Here is a 19,396-nt window from a genome sequence, read left to right as displayed (position 1 = left end):
ACTAGTTTTCCCGTAGTCTAATAATAGCTAGTGATGAAAAATATTAAGCATAATGTTATTGACTGATGTGGGTAAATTAGAGTACATAATTTGGCACCCACTTTAGGTAAATTTTAACGCCTCTGGCAGAAAAAATATACCTCTTATAGAATCTATATAAACATAGAAACTCTAAACATCTGTACATGTTTATAGTGTCTAATCTTACCAGCTCACAATAGTGTTCAGTTAGTTCCATGCAAATAACCTTGCAAAGAATTCTAAGGCCATGTAGCAGCTTTTTATTTAGTTTCTACACTGACAAAATTCTTTAAACAAACTGAATCAGTTATCTATGTCATCTGGTTTAATGTGTATACTGCAAATTTTAATTGCATTAACCCAAACTTCTAAAAATAGAAGTACTTAAAGCTTTAGTTATTACATATATCACTTTATTCACTGCAAAGATAATTTTTACATTTAGACTTTGTAACCACAATCTTAAGAGACTATTTTACTTTTCATAAAATAATTTGAATGGACATTACAATTTTTTTAAGTTAACGAGATCAGAATTAATTTTGTACTCGTGCAAGACAGATGGATATGTTAAGTATTTGGCACTTTTCAGTGTGATGAAATCCAAAACAAGCTTAGTTTAAGGATTCAATAATTTATTTTAAAGAAATTCAAACTTCTGTTTTACTAAATTAAGTTTCTTAAAATTGTCACTTATTAATAACTTCTTCTTTAAGCTTCTCTGCAATCAATCTCCTCTTTAGTAGTGTTTGCTTCTCCTCTGCTGTCATTTCTGGTTTTTCTGCAATTTCCTAAACCAATAAACAAAAATAGAATGCAATTTTAATTAAAATATAAAACACATGGCTTGGGCATCTCTAATATGATGGTTCCCCCTCTCACCAATGTATTGTAATTAATTTTCTGAAGTTTAAAATGTGGCTTCTAGGGTTCTATTAGAAGTAAAATGAAAGTAAGGAAATCTGGGAGTGATCAAGTTTGAAAGTATTTTTGCAAAAACAAAATATATTTTTAAATTCATAATACTTTTTAAAAGTCACACAAGACAGCTCAAAACACTTTAGTGCAGAATTACACTACAACTTGGAATACTGCCCCTAACTTTCCACCCTCCTGATTTTTGGTTACAATTTGGTGACATCAGTACCAATTGATTTTCAATGAAACTCCAAATCTAGTCTGATTTGTAACCATTGCACCATATTACCTTATATCTATTACCATTTTTAGATATGTAATTGTCTTTTTGAATCTATCAAAGGAAACTGAGACCCAAGAGAGGTTAAGTGAGTTGCCCAAAGGAGCTCAGGTACTAAGTGGTAAAATTGGGCTTTTCACCTACACCAAAATAAGGTTACCTCCTCAGCAGATTTTCCTTTCTGCTGTTCTATATTGTGTATCTGTTTGATCCTTGGATCCTTTTTCATAGACATCAATTTATCTCTCTTCTGCTTTAAATAGTCCTCTCGTTGCCGGAGCTGCTCTCTTCCAAGTGCTGATAAATTCTGGGGAAAATAAAAAGTATTTAATTACACAAAAGAAATGAATGTGTATTATGCAAGAAGAACATCCATAAATGGCTCAATGTCTCAATCTTTGCATTATATATTCAAGGGTTCAAGGGAACAAATTCAAGGGTTTTTTCTATCAAATTAACAGCATTTCCCCTTGTGTGTCTATGTATGTGTAATGGATAAATATATACATATAGGCATTTTTTGTCTCAAAAATACAAATACATGTTTGTGTGTGTATAAATTCCTCTTCTCTGAGGAAGAGAAAATATTTTAGGTATGTGCTAGGAAAACTTACAAATTGGATTTAACAATAATAAGCAGAGAAAGAAGTACTATTAAGGGCTGCAATTTGTAAAAAAGACAACAAATCGAGTCATCATGTTATTGGCAGCTATCAAATTCCTAAGTAATGGTATAGCAGGCCAGATAAAAGTGTTGGCCCTCGAAGACTTTCAAATCTAGCCCCTCACTCATTAGCTATGTGAGCTATGTGAGCCTGGGCAAGTCATTAAGATGCTGTTTATCATTAAGATGATGTTTCCCCATCTTAGAAAATGGAGACAATTAAGAGCACCTACTTCCCAGAGTCGTGAGGACCAAATGAGAACACTGTGAAGAGGTTAACACAGTACCTGGCACACGGTAATTAATAAACATTATAAAAATGTTAGCTATCATCATCATCATCATAATCATTATTACTTACTGATAATGGTCCTCCTTCTTTAATCGCCTGTTCTAAGCTTGCTGTCATAGTCTCTTCCCTCAGTTTGGGAGAGGAAGTTTCAGGCAATGTTTCCAAATTTCTTCCCAAAGGCTGTGATCTCCCACCAAAATGGACTTTTCCTTCTGAACAACAGGAATTTGGTAAAGAACCAAATCAGAACATGATAACATTGCAAGAGGGAGAATGGCACAGTGAAGAGAACTCCTGCCTTGGGGTCCAGAAGGTGGGGCTTCAAGTTTTGCCTCTGACATTTATGCTGTCTTTTGTGAACCTGGGCATGACCCTTAACCTTTCAGGGCTCTCAAAAGATCAGAGAAGATGCTGATCTACACGAGCAGAGGGAGTTGTCTCAGCTCCAAATTCTCTATATACCAATGAAAACATGACAGAACACAAGAAGGATCACTATGTAAAAAGGAGGTAAATAAAATGGAATCATTGCAGAAATTAGCCATTTCTTCTTGACCTACTAGTTTTAGAAACTAAGGTTTCTTTGTATTTACTATATTTTAAACTTCACTAAAGCCATTTTCATAATTGATAAGCAGTCTTTGTTGAGTAATACTAGTAATTCCTGAGGAACTTGCTTTATAGAAAAGATAAGGATAATGTTTTATTTTATACCTCAAAGTACTTAATATTTAATTGAAGAGAGATTAGGATGCAAAAGATAAATAACAAAGGTCAAATGCTACAGAAGTTTCAGTAATTACTAGAAGTTTAAAGACCACCAGGCAAAGGGAATAGAAAGATGGTGTCTCCAGTTAAAAAGGGATGACTTTTTTCAATTTTAGGGATGACTTTTTTCAATTTTATTTTTACTTTTAGCTTCTCCCCATTCCACCTCCTCCTCCCAATTCAAACAAGTAGTCAAAACAAATTCCTTCATTAGCCATAACCACTGCTCACGTAGAGGTGAATAGCAAACTTCATAAATCCTCTGGAATTGTGGTTGATCATTGTGTTGATCAGAGTTCCTAAGTCTTTCAAAGTTGTTTGTCTTTATGATACTATTTATATTGTACATACTGTTACATTAGTTCTGCTCATTTCATTTTGCATCAATTCATACAAGTTTTCCCAAATTTATCTGAAACCATTCCCTTCATCATTTGTTATAGCACAATAATATTCCATCTAATAACTTGTTTAACCATTCACCATATAATGAGTACTACTTCAGTTGTCAATTCTTTGCAAACATGAAAATACCATATTTTTCTTACATAAAGATCCTTTTCCTCTTTCTTTGATCTCTCTGGGGAACAGACCTAGTATCAAATATTTCTGGGCCAAAAGATATATTTTGCCAATCTAATTGGAATGAGGTAATACAATTTAAGAGTTGTTTTAACTTGCATTTCTCTAATTATTAATGATGTAGAGCAATTTTTATCACTTTATATCACATTTCTTCTGAAAACTGCCTATTCATATCCCATGTCCACTTAGCATATGAGAGAATGTCTCTTACTGCTGTAAATCTGAATCAATTCCACATGAGAATGATCTCAAAGAAGCTTAGAAACTTCTTGTTTTTATATGAACATATGGTAACAATTCCTACTGATTAGAATAAAAATACTGTATGTCTATTATCTGTCAGCTAGGTGGCAGTGGATAAAGTGCCAGGCCTAGAATCAGGAAGATTCACCATCCTGAATTCAAATCTGGCCTCACACACTTATTAACTGTGTGATTCTGGGCAAGTCACTTAAACTCTATTTTCCTCAGTTTCCTCACTTGTAAAATGAGCCGACAAAAGAAATGGCAAACCATTCCAATATACTACCAAGAAAATCCCAAATGGGATCAGAAAGAGTTGGATTGGATTGAAAATGACTAAACAATAACATCTCATCAAGAACCCAATAGTATATGAAAAGGGACAATTTAATTTGTCCAGGATTAAAAACAATCAGTTAGAATCTCTCCATAACATTTATAATCAATTCTGTTACTTCTTTTTCTGGTTCTTAGTGGCTTTTTTCATATCCCAAGTCCTACGTTAACCTTGATAGAAGAGAAAAATGTTGAATTCAAAATATCTGACATATCTATCCTAGGGAAGATGGGAACATGAGAAATGGAAAGCCTGCAAGTTTACAGAAAGGCTAACTATATTTTGGGTCGACAAAGGCTTAGTAGCAGAGAGTTGATAAGAGTAATGGAGACCGAGGCAAGCTCATACTACCAATTCTGTGAAGAAGAAATCCCCTCGGGAGTATTTGGAAGAACACATTGTGGCAATTTTGTTATCTTCAAGATGCAGGGGAAAAAGTGGAAGTCTTTACCTTTAGGGCTAAGTGACAAAGGTTTTCTAGAAACTAATACACTAAGACTAAAATCGCCACAAGAACACACAAGTCCAGAACTAGCAGAGATTAGACCGAGAAGGCATATAGACTATGCCCTCCTGACTCTGGCTATTCAAATCATAGCGGAATATCAAGTGTCATCTAGTACTAATGTCTGAATGATAAAGAGGCATACAATGTTTGAAGGTAGAATGGAAACATATATATCCAAAAGTAAAGTGCTCTGCAGGCACGAGATTGACTGAGCACAGTTTTTAGCTGATGCTAAGTAATCATCATAAAATACTTAAATACGGGAATCCTATCTGCTTCTCCATAGTCCTATTATGTCCTAACAAGTAAAATCAGGGCAAATTTCAGCAGAATTTTTGACTTGCATTTGTAGTCATTTAATACTAGTTTCTAAAATAGACTTGTTCCTCAGGCAAAAACAGTTCTTAAAGTATTCGGTGCCAGTAAGTAGAGGCATTCCTTAGAGAAATTACAGGTTCAGTTCCAGACCAAGCCAATAAAGCAAATAATCATAATAAAGCAATTCACAGATTTTGTTGTTTCCAGTGCGTATAAAAGTTATGTTTATATCATACTGTAGGCTAGTAAGTATGCTGGAGTGTTATGTCTAAAGAAAAATGTACATACGTTAAAAAGTACTTTATTATTAAGAACTACTATGAATCATCATCAAAGTGCTTGAGGCTGGATCTGAATTCAAGTCTTCTTAACTCCAGTACTGGCACTCTATCTACTGCACCATCCTAGCTTCCCAAAAGGATCTTATTGAAATACAGTTCTCTGAGATGTGATAGATCAGTACCTGAAATCACCCTGTTAGAAGCAGGGAAGTAGCTAAATTGAAAGATGAGCTATTATGAAGAGAAAAGAATTTGTCTGGAGGAAAGGGAAGAGCAACCTTGTATATCTGAGAGCCATTAGCTTAGACAGAAAAGATGTGAACAAGAAAATGTGCAAAATTTCATTTGGTTATGGTAGTCCTACTTAATTCAGGAGACACTAGGAAACTAAAGGAGCATATGGAGTAGAAAAAAGATCTAATTTGGGTAGAATGACTATTCCATACAGCTAAATAAAGATGGATTTTGAAATTTGAAACAATGACTAACATTTATATAGTGCCCTAACATTTGTTGTAAATGTTATCTCATTTTGCTTCTTATAGAAATCCTGAGAGATAGGTACTATTATTATCCCCCCATTATATGGATGATGCAAATGAAGCAGAGAATGATTACATGAATTCTTCAATGTTACACAATTAGTGTCTAAGGTGAGATCTGAATTTAGGTTTTCCTGATTCCAAGTCTAAGCTATTCCACTGTACCAAATCTTGGAAACCTGTTATTTTCTGTCCTGAAACTAGACAGGTATAGTTTGAGCACAGCTGGAAATATGAGAAATTTTTGAAATGTAAAGTGTGGTTGTGAGGTACCCAGAAATCCGAGGTGTGAAGAAATCTGCAGGAACTCAACAACAGAGGTCTGGAAAAGTTGGTTAAACATGTATTTGGGATAGAGGTGAGAAAAATGAACACATTTCTAGGCAAATGTGCCTCTAAATCCATTTAAATGAGTGTCCACTTATTTGTTAAGGATCAATATGGTGTAAGAAAAAAGTATTGTGTCTTTCTCAAGCAGTTTCAAAGTATAAAAGAAGCTTATTTATATATTAGCTTTGAATTCTGTACTTATATAATAATTAAAGCTGAAATGTCAATAAAAACAATAACAACAAAACCTTCACAAAATTCCTACCAGTTGGAACATAAAAAAGGTAGAAAAAAGAATACCCACATATATTTCAAATGGGAAACAGGAATGAATGAAATGAAACAGGAAATTAGAAAACTTTTTAAAACAAAGTTTAGTTAATTTGGCATCTGTTACCTGGCCAGTTGAACCATACAGGTAGGATTTCTGGGACAAATTTATTTTGGGATCAAGTAAGAAATAGAATAGTACAGAAGTTAGCAATAGCAGAGGGAGATCACAGAAGACAGTTGAGCAAGAGTGGTCTGTCTCCTAATATTCTGTAGTCTCTAGAAGAGAAAGTTCCATTTGCCCAAGCTAATTCTGTCTCTGCTGGCTTTACATGGTGTTAGTTTGGGCACCTAAAACAACTGTGTCAGGGCCTAAGTAAAGAGAATAAATCTATGGCTAAGAATGAGTTGGTTTATGCAAAATAATTTCTTTCCATACAAACACCAAAAAAATCTTTGAATTTTGCTTTCAAGATGGATAGAGAAAAAGTCATACTTTCAAAACTTCATTATTTTGCTAAATATGGATTTGATGGATTAAATGTGGATGTCAGAGGGATACAAACTGAGTTCTTACAATTCAAAAGATTTTTCATCCTTCTGAAAATTAACATTGGTAATAAAAAGAATATTGTATTAACTATCACTGAAAGGAAAAGGTACTCCTATATTTAAATGGTATATAATTTGATGTCCTCTATGGTGAGTTTCTGGATGAATGAGACTATGAGACAACAGCAAGTAGTAATGTGAACACTTAAGAGACAGACAGAATGCAATGGAATTTACTGAAAGAATGAACTGAAAACATGGTGTGTGAGGATGTTTGGGGGAAGGGAGTTGCTCCTTATTGGTGAATTATGGATCATCGATGAACATACTTGGTTGAGGGCCAAACCAGAGACAAAAGACTGATCCTCTTAAATGGACTAAAGTAAAATGTATTTTAATAATAAATGAATGAGATCTTTTTCAGGTAACAAATGGAGAAAATGCCAAAGCCACTTTTAACCTACAGTAGGACCCGTGTAGCTCAATATTGAAACATTATTCTCAGGGCACTAGGACTTCAAGGGAAGGATTTGGACAACATAAAATGGGTCAATGTGATGTGATAATGCTAAGAAGAATATTATTGTAATGGGAAATTCCATCTAAGAGACAAGAGAAATAAGAGAGGGATCATCTCTAAGGAGATACAGAAAGACTAAGGGTAGGCCTTCAACTCTTGAGTGAGTAGGTTGGAAGGAGCCTCCTACTCATAAGATAACTCTCCTGCTTATGAGTAACTCTGAAGGGAACTTGCCTCCTACTATGAAAGGCTGTCATTAATCCCATGGAAGCACCATAGGCAATAAAATTAACATAGACTTAAAAATGTGTAGCCAAATGCACAGCTAACTATACATTCCCAAAGGAAAGAGGGAACTAGCTTTTAGATGGTTATACTCTGGAAGAACAGTTTTGCATAGCTCATGAACTGTATTGGTGGCCAAACATAACAGAGGACTAAGGACCTCAAAATGACTCCAAATCCCCAATTGCCTTCTGGCTTCTAGACAAACTACATCAAGGCCTCAGATCTAACTTTCAAGTGGACTAAAATGGTCTGATTCACCTAAGAGAGAAAAGTAGTTCCTACTGATGGTGATTTCTATATCGATAAGATCAAGATGGTATCAACATAAAAGAATGATGTGGCTGATACACTATTCAAACACTGGTGACTCTCCTTTGTGGGGGAAATGGGGAGAAATATCAGTATCATCCAAATGGATAAAGATTTGGCTATCACTATAAAGTGGTAGAGGAACATCAAAAACACTGCAAATTCAAAGGCAATTTTAGGAACTCTACATGCAGTCACCCAGGCAAGTAAAGGAATTATACTCTGACAAATACATTTCGCAAACATTTTCTGGAAGTAAAGAAAATAGAAAAATGTAAACAAGATCTTCTTTTAAGCCCAAGTAGACAAGTCTTGACTTAGTCATGAATCAGCTAGGAATAGGGGTTTGTGTCCTATAATGGTTGAACATATGATACTCCTGAAAACGGGCCCTCCTTCCACCCCAAATGGGAGAACTAGATGACTGAATCTTTTTGGTTCAACCAAAATACAAATGCAGAGCAATGAAAAAATGGGCTTTTAAGGTCAGGAGACATCATCCTACTATGACTTCACTGTTTACAAATAAATTGCTTATCTTTAATTTAAGAATATGCTGTTTTAGGAGCAGCTAGGTGGTGTAGTGGATAAAGCCCCAGCCCTGAAGTCAGGAGGACCTGAGTTCAAATTTGGCTTTAAGGTACTTTAACACTTCCCTAGTTGTGACCCTGGGCACAACCCCAATTGCCTCAGCAAAAAAAAAAAAAAAAAAAAAAAAAAAAAAAAATGCTGTTTTAAACATTTGATCTCAAGGATACAGAGAGAGCTAGGACAATATATATGAACATGATTCATTAACCAGAAAAAAAAAAAATTAAGCAAAGATACAAGAAGAGATGGATAGTTTTATGGTTTTTCTTGAGAAAGATTTTCAAGATGTGGTTAGATTATTTTATTAAAAGTATAATAGATCCAGTCATATTCAAAAGTGTAAACGTATCAAAAATTGGATGAGAAATTTAAAGAACTATACCATTTATGGATTATTTATGCAAAAACTCTGCAAATACTATAAATAATAATTTGAGCTATGTTTGGAAATGAAATTTTCTATAGTTGGAAACAATAGGCAAGGAAAGCAATAAACATAGCACACCTCCAAATTCAAGGACTTTACATGTAACCAACCTGACACTGTACCAACAAACAAAAAAATCTTGCCACAGGATTCAACTAGAAATCATCTATATCTAAAGCAGATAACTACATAGGTTTTTATTCAACTAAAGTTGGTTCATGGTGTGACAAAGAACACAGAAAGAACTTGGCTCAAAAACATGGATTAGCGAATCAGTCTTAACTCTTCTCTTCTGTCATATCATATATAATATACAGCTCACAGTTTGCAGTCCATCAGCATTTTGAAATATTTTTCAGATTAAATGCTCTCTAGCCATGCTTTCTTTCCTTATTTTGTAATAAGAGAAGCTGAATATCTGAACTCAAATGTAAAGCTCTTATACATATAAATTTATACCTATTTAATGTTATCTTAGATTAAGCTCTGGGTTGTTACTTGTCAAGATCTTTTTGTGTCTTGTCATTCACAGTGTTAGCTGTTCTTCCCAGCTTTGTACCATCAACATAATGTGATAATCTTGCCATGTAAAAGCTTTATCCAAATAATTAAAAAGCACAGATTTCTGGAGCACTTCATTGAAAACCTCTTTAGGTTTCCATCAAACGATTAATGATTAATCTTTGGATCAAACCATTCAACCAGTTAATGATTTGATGTTAACTTGGAAGGAGGTGGAGCACCCCAAGGATCTGTGCCTGGGCCATTTAATTATTTCTTTATAACTAATGACTTGAATCAAAGACAAGTTCACTGACCTCTAGTTTGTAGGCCTCATTTTCTTCCCTTTTCAGAATATAAAAGAAACATCTGTCCTCCAATCCTGTCCTTTTCCCCTTCTCCATAATCTTTCCAAATACTGACAGTGGCTCAGGAATCATATCTAATCCATTCTTTTAAGACCTAAAATAGTTTCTCTGGGCTGCTAATTTGAACACATCAAAAGCAACAAGATGTTTATTTACTCTCCTTATTTATATTTGCAATTAATTTTCTTTATGTTCTATATACTTTCCCATTTAAAATAATTCTTTTTTTCCTACCCAACTCCTGACCTCATACAAAGGAACATACTGTTTTTTTCTCTCAAGTAACCTAACCTCCCAGTTCTACCTACTCATTTCTCATGACCTACTCTTCCAATGGACCACAGCTAAAAAATGGAAACAATCCTACCCACGATCTGGCTGTCATCCACAAGTGCCTCTCCCTCTGCCTTGGAACCCTAAAACCTGTTCTTCATTATAACCATAATTTCCAATCATCCTACCCCTAAGGTTTTATTTTCTTCTGAGAACAGCACCGCTGCACTAAATTTCCCTCCTTTTCTATTTTTGACCCTCATATTTCACTTGAAAAATGGAAGACATTTGCAGAGAGCTCTCTTCTCTTCTCATTCAGATACCTCTCCTTCACTTTTTCCTCCTCCGTCTCAACATGAAGAAATAGCCCTTCTCCTCGCCAAGACAAACCCCTCTACATGAACAAGTGACTCTATTCTACCTGTTTTCTGGAGTCAAATATCCCCTCTATTACCCCAGTTGTTTCACAAATTTCCTCTCCTTGTTTACTTACTGCTTCCCTATTGCCTACAAATACAAATATCTCCCCCTTCCTCAAAATCCTCATATGCACCTTTCCTTTCCTTTTTTTTTTTTTTTGCTGAGGCAATTGGGGTTAAGTGACTTGCCCAGGGTCACACAGCTAGGAAGTATTAAGTGTCTGAGACCAGATTTGAACTCAGGTTCTCCCGACTTCAGGGATGGTACTCTATCCACATAGCTACCCCTTTCATTCTTTTTTAAAAAAATGTTTTTACTGATCTTTGGTTTTTCACATCATTCATAGTTTTCCATATTATCATTATCCTTTAAATTTCTTAGAGAGTTATCCCATTTAACAAAAAATACATTTTTAAAGATGGGAAAAATCATAAATAATAAATAATCGTCATAAAGACAGAGAAAGTCTAAAAACATGTGCACTATATAATATTTGTGGACCCTAACCTCCAATTATGGGAGAATGAAGGGAGGAGGAAAGTGTCTTCTCATCTCTCTTCTTCTGAGTGAAATAGCCACACTTGTTTTTCTGTGATTTTTGATATGGGGGGAGGGGAAGAGAAGGGCTGTTCATTCTGTTTACATTTCTTTGTTTATATTGTTGCAGTAATTGTGTACATTCTTTTTTGTTTTCTTCACTCTGTTTTAGTTCATACAGATCTTTGCAAGTAATTCTGTATACATACATTTGTATTTCCCAAGATCTCAAAAATATTCTGTTACATTGTGTACCATAATTGATTTAGCCATTCCCTGTTTAGTGGAATCTACTTTGTTTCCAATTCGTTGCTATCACTTACAGTCCTGCCACAAATATTTTGGTATTATTATGTATTATGAATACTTTCTACTTATCAATACCTCCAAGGAGTATAAACCTAATAATGGAATCCTCATGTTGTTTAAGGACATGAATATTTTAGTCACTATATCTATATCACTCCAAATGGCTTTCCAAGTGATTCTACAGGTTCACAGCTCCACTGACAATACATTAATAAGCAATGACTTCCCATCTTTTTTCTTTTGCAATTAGTATTTTGAAGTCTTCTTTCATATGGTTGTTTAGAGTTGGCAATTCTTTTGAGAAGTTTTTATTATCTTAGACTAATTTATCTATCTATTGTTTATGTATCTTGGTCACTAAATATCAGAGAAATATGATGCAAAGATTTTTCCTATTTGACTCACCACTCCCCTTCTTATTCTACTTGCATGACTGTTATTTGTGCAGAAACATTTCAGTTTCATATAATCAAAAGTTTACTTGGTCTTTTTTAACTGTCTTTTATCTCTTGTTTAGATAAGAATACATCTCCTACCCATAGAGCTAGTCTGAGCCTAATTTCTGAAAGAGTGCTTTCCAGTTTTTCTGGCATTTTTCTTTTTAAACAGGGAGCTCTTTTTCGTTTTCTAATTTTCTGAACCAATGGGTTATTGAGTTCCAGTATTTCTGATCCTCCCCTGCTAAAGAGAATTAGAATTTAATTTAGGAAAATTATAATTATTCCATTATCTACTTTTCTATTTTATAACTAATGCCAAATAGTTTTTTGTCTACCGCTTTTATAATAATATTTTGAGTTCTGGAAGTGTTATTTTCCCACCTCTAGGAGACTTTGATCCCCTTCTCCCCTTGGGGTGGGGACAAGAGAAATGTGAGAACCCTTTTGGAGTATCACATCCCATGGGCATCTCTCTTTAAAGCCTCCAATGGGTATGAAGGTGTTTTTTTTCTCATAGGAATCTATTGCTTGTGTCTCCCAGGTTCCTGAAGCCTATCAGGTAAGCTTAGTGGTTCTGGATAGACTGGTAGCCTTTACTAGAAGGCAGGCACTGTCCTAAGGATTGAAAGTGGCTGAGAGGTCATCAAATCCTTATTTGAAGAAGCGTTTGAGGAATTCGAGAAATAGCTCTCTGCTTCTGGCACCCAGCAGCTTGGCCTTCACCCTGAATTTCATCCATTCAGAGGAGAATAGGAGTCTCTTCTTTCATCCATGCCTATACTTATCTCCCCTATGTTATGCCTGTCAAACTGAACATTCCTTGCTCTGCTTGGGTGATGAATCAAACCAGGGGAAGGGTCCTTCACTATTCTGTGTTGTTTTGCTTCAGGGCCAAACTAATACTACCATTACCTCGGCTTGAGTGTGTTGGTTAGTATTCCGGGGAAGGGCCATTCATGCCAAAGTTCTGAGGTGCCAAAGAAGTCTTTCCTTGGTCACTTGGTTTCCAGACTTAGGAAGGGTCCTTCACTATGCAGTTTCCAAGCCATCCAGAAGAAACAATGGGCTCTCCCATTCTCTTCTTATATCTTACTTCCAAATTCATCATCCAATTGAAACTGCTCTCTCCAAAGTTACCAATAATCTCTTAATTACCAAATGAAATGGCTTCTTCTCAGTTCTCATCCCTCTTAATTTCTCCCCAGTCTTTGATGCTGTTAACCACCCTCTTTTTCCTTGATAATCTAGGTTTTCATGAAATTGCTTCCTTTTTCCTACTTCTCCTCCTACCTCTTTGATCATTCCATTTCAGTTTTTTGCTGAACTTACACTCAGATTGTAACATTAAATGTGGGAATTCTTGCAAAGGTTTGTCCTAGTCACCTCCCTCACTAATTCACCTGGTAATCTCATAGGCTCTCAGAGACCTGACCTCTGAAGACCTCTGACCAGAAGATATTCAAATTTATTTTTCTAACCTAAACCTTTTGACTACCAGGCTCCAACTGCTCATGTGACATCTTGAACTGGATGTCTCAAATATCTTATGCTCACTATGTCCAAAACTGAATTTATGCCCTTATCCCTCCAAACTTTCCCAATTTCCTAACTTCCTATTCACAATAATGTAAATGACATCACTATCTTCTCAGTCACCTCAGCTGACAATTCAGTATCAATCCTCAACTCCTCATTCTCTCTCAGCCCTCATATCCAATCAGTTGCCAAGTACTGTCATGTCTACATTTCAAAAATCTCTTACATATGCCCTTCCTTTTCTGTCACTGCTAGCACCCTACTTTAGATCCTCATTACCTTATACTTGAATTAATGAAAAAGACTGTTTAGTCTACTTGCCTCAAGTCCTGCCCCTCCAACCTCAGTCCCCACTCCAATTCATCCAATACTCAGCTGTCAAACTGATCTTTCTAAAGCACAAATGTGACCATGCCACCCCCATTCAATCAATTCCAGGGGCTTTTCATTGCCTCCAAGATCAAATAAAAAATCCTCTGGCTCTTAAAGCTCTCTATAACCTGATATAAATCTCACCCTCAACCCCCATTATTTTTCTAGTCATCTTACACCTTATAACTCCCACTAACTCTGTAGTCAATGGCACTGGTCTCCTTACTACAGACAAGGAAGATCCTTTCCTTGCACAGCAAATTTTCCTTAGCTATTCTCCCTGTCTGAAATTCTTTCCTTCCTCGTCCTTATCTCATAGTTTCTCTGGCTCCAAGTCTCAGCTAAAATCTCATCTTCTCCTAATCCATCTTACGGATAAACTGATTATTTGTGTAGCTTGTTTGTACATAATTGTTTACTTGTGTTCTTCTACTGTGCACTCCTTGAGAGTATGGACTATCTTTTGCCTTTCTTTGTATCCTCATTACTCAGCACAATTCCTGAAACATAGTATTTAATTAATAACAATAGCCAACTGACTGATGGCCAAGTGAACAACTAACTGCAAAGATTAAGACTGACATTCTATGGAAAGCCACAGCTGATTATTAAATTAAATATAGGTTAATCTTACCTGAAGATTTTAGAGCAAAATTTGGATCATCCCCTAAAGATTTTTTCATTTTTGCAGCTTCATGTGAATCTCCTGAGGGATCTTCTCTTTTATAATCTGAAAACTTAATAATTAATATTAATAATATGGTAATTAATATTAATAATGTACTAAAGTATAATTAAATAAAATCATTTACAGTATAAAACAACTGTCTATTGTTTGGTCAATAGCTAAAGACCTAATACTTAAAGTCTGTAAGCCATTACTAACATTTTAGAATCTCCTGTACTAATTTTGAAAGATTAACTAACCATTCCTGCATTTATGCCTGTCATTCTTATTTCTTAGGGCTTCATTACTGTTATATTCCAAAGTTATCAGAGAAATAAAATAAGAAAGGAAAAGCCTTGCAACTGATAACTGGACACACAGCTAACTTAAATGAAATTAAATCTTTTTGTTAACTTGAAAGCATCTATAAATCACTGCTGTGAATGAAGTTTTCTTACATCTAACAAAATGAATCTGGTTCTTTTTCTAAAACAGAACAGGTTATACTTCTGGATAAAAACAATAAAAAGTGAGCTTTTCTGTCAGTTTTGTAGGGATAAATACTTTTTCCTTCTTTTTAAATAGCTTTTTATTTTCAAAATACATGCAAAGATAGTTTTCAACATTCACCTTTGCAAAACCTCATGTTCCAAATTTTTCTCCATTCCTTTCTCCCACCCTCTCCCCTAGACAGCGATAATCCAATATCTGTCAAACTTATTCAATTCTTCTATTCATACTTCCACATTTATCATGCTGCACAAAAAAAATCAGATCAAAAAAGAAAAAAAAATTGAGGAAAAAAGCAAGCGAACATCAATAAACAAAAAGTGAAAATACTATGTTATGATCCACATTCAGTTCCTACAATCCTTTCTGGACATAAATGGCTCTTTCCATCAAAAGTCTACTGGAACTGGCCTGAATCACTTCACTGCTAAAGAGAGTCAAGTCCACTATAGTTGATCATTCCATAATCATCTTGTTGCTGTGTACAATGTTCTTTCACTTCACTTAGCATCAGTTCATGTAAGTCTCTCCGGGTCTTACTGAAATCATCCTGCTGACAGTTTCTTATAGAACAATAATATTCCATTATATTCATATACCATAATTTATTTAGCCATTATTCAACAGATGGGCAGCCACTCAGTTTCCAGGTCCTTGCCACTACAAAAACAGGCTGCCACACAAACATTTTTGCACATGTGGGTCCTTTTCCCTTTTTTATGATTTCTTTGGGATATAAACCCAGTAGAGACACTGATGAATTAAAGAGTATGCACAATTTAATAGCCTTTTAGGCATAATTCCAAATTGCTCTCCAAAATGGTTGGATCAGTTCACAACTACATAGGAGTAAATATTATTTTATTTTATGTGCTGATTTCAAATATATCTTCAGATTTTGTCTATCATCCAATGCTGTCACAGGTATAACAGCTTTATGGCTTGGTGTTTTTTCCCCCCCAAACAAAATTGTGCCTAACTTATTTAAGAAATGACTCGTGCCAATTTCCTGTTCTATACTACCTGCAGAGGGGAGACTGCAGTGGATGGAGAGGACTGAAGGAAAGTAGACCAAATACTTGGAGCATCCAAGTCTCAGCCAGCATGTTTGCACTCTACTTGATATGATTTTTCTATTGTGGAATATTTTCTACTCCTCCCCCATTGTAAAAGAATAGAACACTAAGGAAAACAAATACAAAAACAAAAAAAAGTGAAAACAGTATGCTTTGATCTGTATTCAAACATCATTAGTTTTTTCTTTGGATGTGGATAATATTTTTCATTATGAGTCTTTTGGAAGTATCTTGGATCAATGTATTGCTTAGAATAGCCACATCAATCATAGTTGATCATGACAGTGTTACTGTTACTGTGTGCAATATTCTCCTTGTTCTGTTCTCTTCATTTGGCATCAGTTCATAGTATTCCATTACATTTATATACCACAACTTGTTCAGCCATTCCTCAATTGACAGGCATCCCTTCAATTACCAATTCTTTGGTATCACAAAGAGAATGACTCTATTTTTATACATGTGGATTCTTTTCCCTCTCTTTTTCTTTTTGAAATTTAGATCTAATAATGGTATTGCTGGATCAAAGAGTATGTATAATTTGACTGCCCTTTAAGCATAGTTCCAAATTGCTTCCTAGGGTGATCAGTTCACAGCTCCACCATCAATGTATTAGACTCCCATTTTCCCACATCATCTGTGGAGCACTCTTGATGGAAGTGTTCCCCATATTCATTAATGACAACTTCTAAGTTTTCCAGGAAGAAGTTTAAACATGAATCCAAAAAACAGTTTCTGAGTTAATCTTTACATCCCATAACTTTTTAGGCATTGAGAAGATAGCTGACAATTCCTCAGTCATTTTCTCTCTTGTAGTTTCCTAGAAAATTTTTGGTCACTTTTAAAAATGATTTCCATGCAGCTCCTTCAACTCCATTTTAGTTTTTGCAGAATGTTCATCTGCCATCATTTACATTATTTGAAGATGAACAATCATTCCTTTTGTGATTTTAGCCTTATTAATTGTTGGAAATTTATTTTTCAAAGAAAACATACACCATCTGAATATATCACATTAACAAAAATTTTCATTTCCATGTTTTTAGGACTAACCAATAGTTGGCTTTTCATATTTTTCTTCCCCTTCTACAATCACTTCTTTCCTTTGGGGCCTATGTTCCTAAATGTTGTAGTTTTGGTATTTCTTCTGTCCCATTCATGTGTAACAAACAACATTTAGCACACCCAAGACATAACCCTAATCAAAGAATATTCACCATCAGATCCTTTAGACGTGCCAAAAATCCTTTTCATCCTTAATGCTTCTTAAGAGAAATTTTATTTGGTACCTCTCTTGCAGAAGCTAAAAGTTCACCATGATTTTCGGATATAGTAAAATCATGAACAAGGTCATTTAGACATTCTTGTGTCATTCTTAAATGAGGGTCTGAGGATGGAAAGGTTATTTCAAATAAGAATATCACCTTGCTGGTCTCCTACCTTGTTAAGCAGAGACTCACCGCTAATATGAATCATCAGGGTCTTCTTTCTTCATTCAAATTCTAAGTTTTGTTAGAGATAGTTCTTTACTCTATAAGACAGATCTTATGCCTGATGATCTGGATATTACACAGCATATTTAAACTTGGAGGTATCTCTAACATAAATATTAAACAAAAATAGCATTCTGCTGATTGCTCATTTTTGTTGTTTCTAAATCACAGGAACTATATAGGACCATGCAATTCAGATCCTGCTAGTCAGTAGTCAAACCCAATTGATATCACACAAGGAAGAGGCGTCTAATCTTTATTCTGATCACCTACTTTACAACAAAAATAGAAATCATATGAGAAAATTTTTATTTCTAATATTAAGTGAATTTATTACATACATAAAAGATATGGTCCAGATGATAAAAGGGATACTGAAAATTTAAATAATGAAAACCAACATTTAAAAAGCCCTAAATACTTAGAAAAACAAGATTAGAAAAGATAACATTTATCAAATGTCTAACCCAGAACAAACAGAAACGTCTACTACTTACTGATAAAATTCCCTGCATGCCTGAATATGCATGAAATATGTTGCAGTCTGCCCTGCCAGATAGCAAAGAAGGTGGGGCCTCTCAGGACATGCAAAAACGAACCTCCTACAAAATTGTTACTGTAGACCTTTTCCACTTCCCTACCCTCTGCACCCCACCAAATCATTCTTTTTCACTAGCTCATATTGCAAAAGATTCATCAACAAGATTCACATCAATCAATAATGGTGGACAACAGAGAATTCTGTTTGCTCTTTTTAGTTTAAGCATCAAAAAACACATTTAAAACAGGGGCTTCTTAATCTGGGCTCAGTGAACTTGGGTTTTTATTTTTAAATTTTAACAACTGCATTTCAATATGATAATTTTCCCTGTAATTCTATGTGCTTAAATTCATGCACTTACAAATATAACTTTAAAAAAGTATACACAGATTTCATGATTATCAAAAGAGATTCAACACACACACACACACACACACACACACACACACACACAGTAATAAATTTCTGGTCTAAAATATCAGAAATTTCCATGTGAGAAAATATGTTCAAAAGTAAAAAGTGAAATTCTACTAAAAATGAGAATCTTCTTATATAAAAGATTCAATCAATTTTAGTTTAAATACAACAGAAAGTCATCATGATCCATTTTCTTACACAGATATTCCATAGACCAAATCATGTCTCCATGTATGTGTATGTATATGTATGTTACAGGCATAGACATGCATATAATATTTTTTTCAGTGAAGAAATATGAATAAAATAAGATGCCTTTACTAATTCCTCTTCTCCCCCAATAAACAGCACAAGCTCAGAAAGTGTCATCCTTTGAAAATGGCAAAAAATGACTTTGATCAATTATATAAGTAACCCATTCTAAGAGAAGTTCTCAAGAGGGTTGTCAATGAAACTAATTCACAAATGAAAATAACATGATTATCAATATTCTCTTGAGGGAAAAAAAATAAAAATTTCCCAGATGAAGTACCATGGTGTCTCCCCCACCAAAAGTTATCTGAAATATAAACATCTGGGCATGCACTTCATTTATCAGTAAAAATGATGGTCTTTTTTGATATTAAATCTATTGCACATACCTGTTTATTTCTCTTTCTTTCTTCTTCTTGCTCATATTCCTCTTTTGATTTTCTGGAATATAAATGTCATCAAGAAGAATTTTTAAACAGAAAATAGACATAAGTTTTTTAATCTAGTAATTTGAATGAAAACTATTTATTATTCAATGAATAAATAAATATCCCTTTAGTTTGATTTTATCATGGATGGAATTCTCAGTATAGTAGATATAGAATGAATTTAAGGAAAAAAATTTCCTAATAATTAAAAT

The 19,396-nt window shown here is 34.5% G+C and overlaps 1 protein-coding gene across 1 annotated transcript in view; it reads right to left on the bottom strand.

Moving 5' to 3' along the window:
• Positions 1-417: 417 nt before the first annotated feature.
• CFAP36 (cilia and flagella associated protein 36) overlaps positions 418-19,396 on the bottom strand; it is a 40,132-nt gene continuing 21,153 nt past the window's right edge. Inside the window, exons 6-10 of the mRNA XM_023494949.2 lie at positions 19,146-19,197; positions 14,435-14,537; positions 2,245-2,387; positions 1,380-1,526; positions 418-812 (exon numbers count right to left, since the gene is read on the bottom strand). Coding sequence (XP_023350717.1) covers positions 711-812; positions 1,380-1,526; positions 2,245-2,387; positions 14,435-14,537; positions 19,146-19,197 — 547 coding nt within the window. The 3' untranslated portion in view covers positions 418-710. The remainder of the gene's footprint in view (positions 813-1,379; positions 1,527-2,244; positions 2,388-14,434; positions 14,538-19,145; positions 19,198-19,396) is intronic.

The sequence above is a fragment of the Sarcophilus harrisii genome, chromosome 2, assembly GCF_902635505.1.
Source record: "Sarcophilus harrisii chromosome 2, mSarHar1.11, whole genome shotgun sequence".
NCBI lineage: Eukaryota > Metazoa > Chordata > Mammalia > Dasyuromorphia > Dasyuridae > Sarcophilus > Sarcophilus harrisii.
The sequence above is the reverse complement of the archived record's forward strand: the minus strand, read 5'-3'. Positions and strand labels throughout refer to the sequence as shown.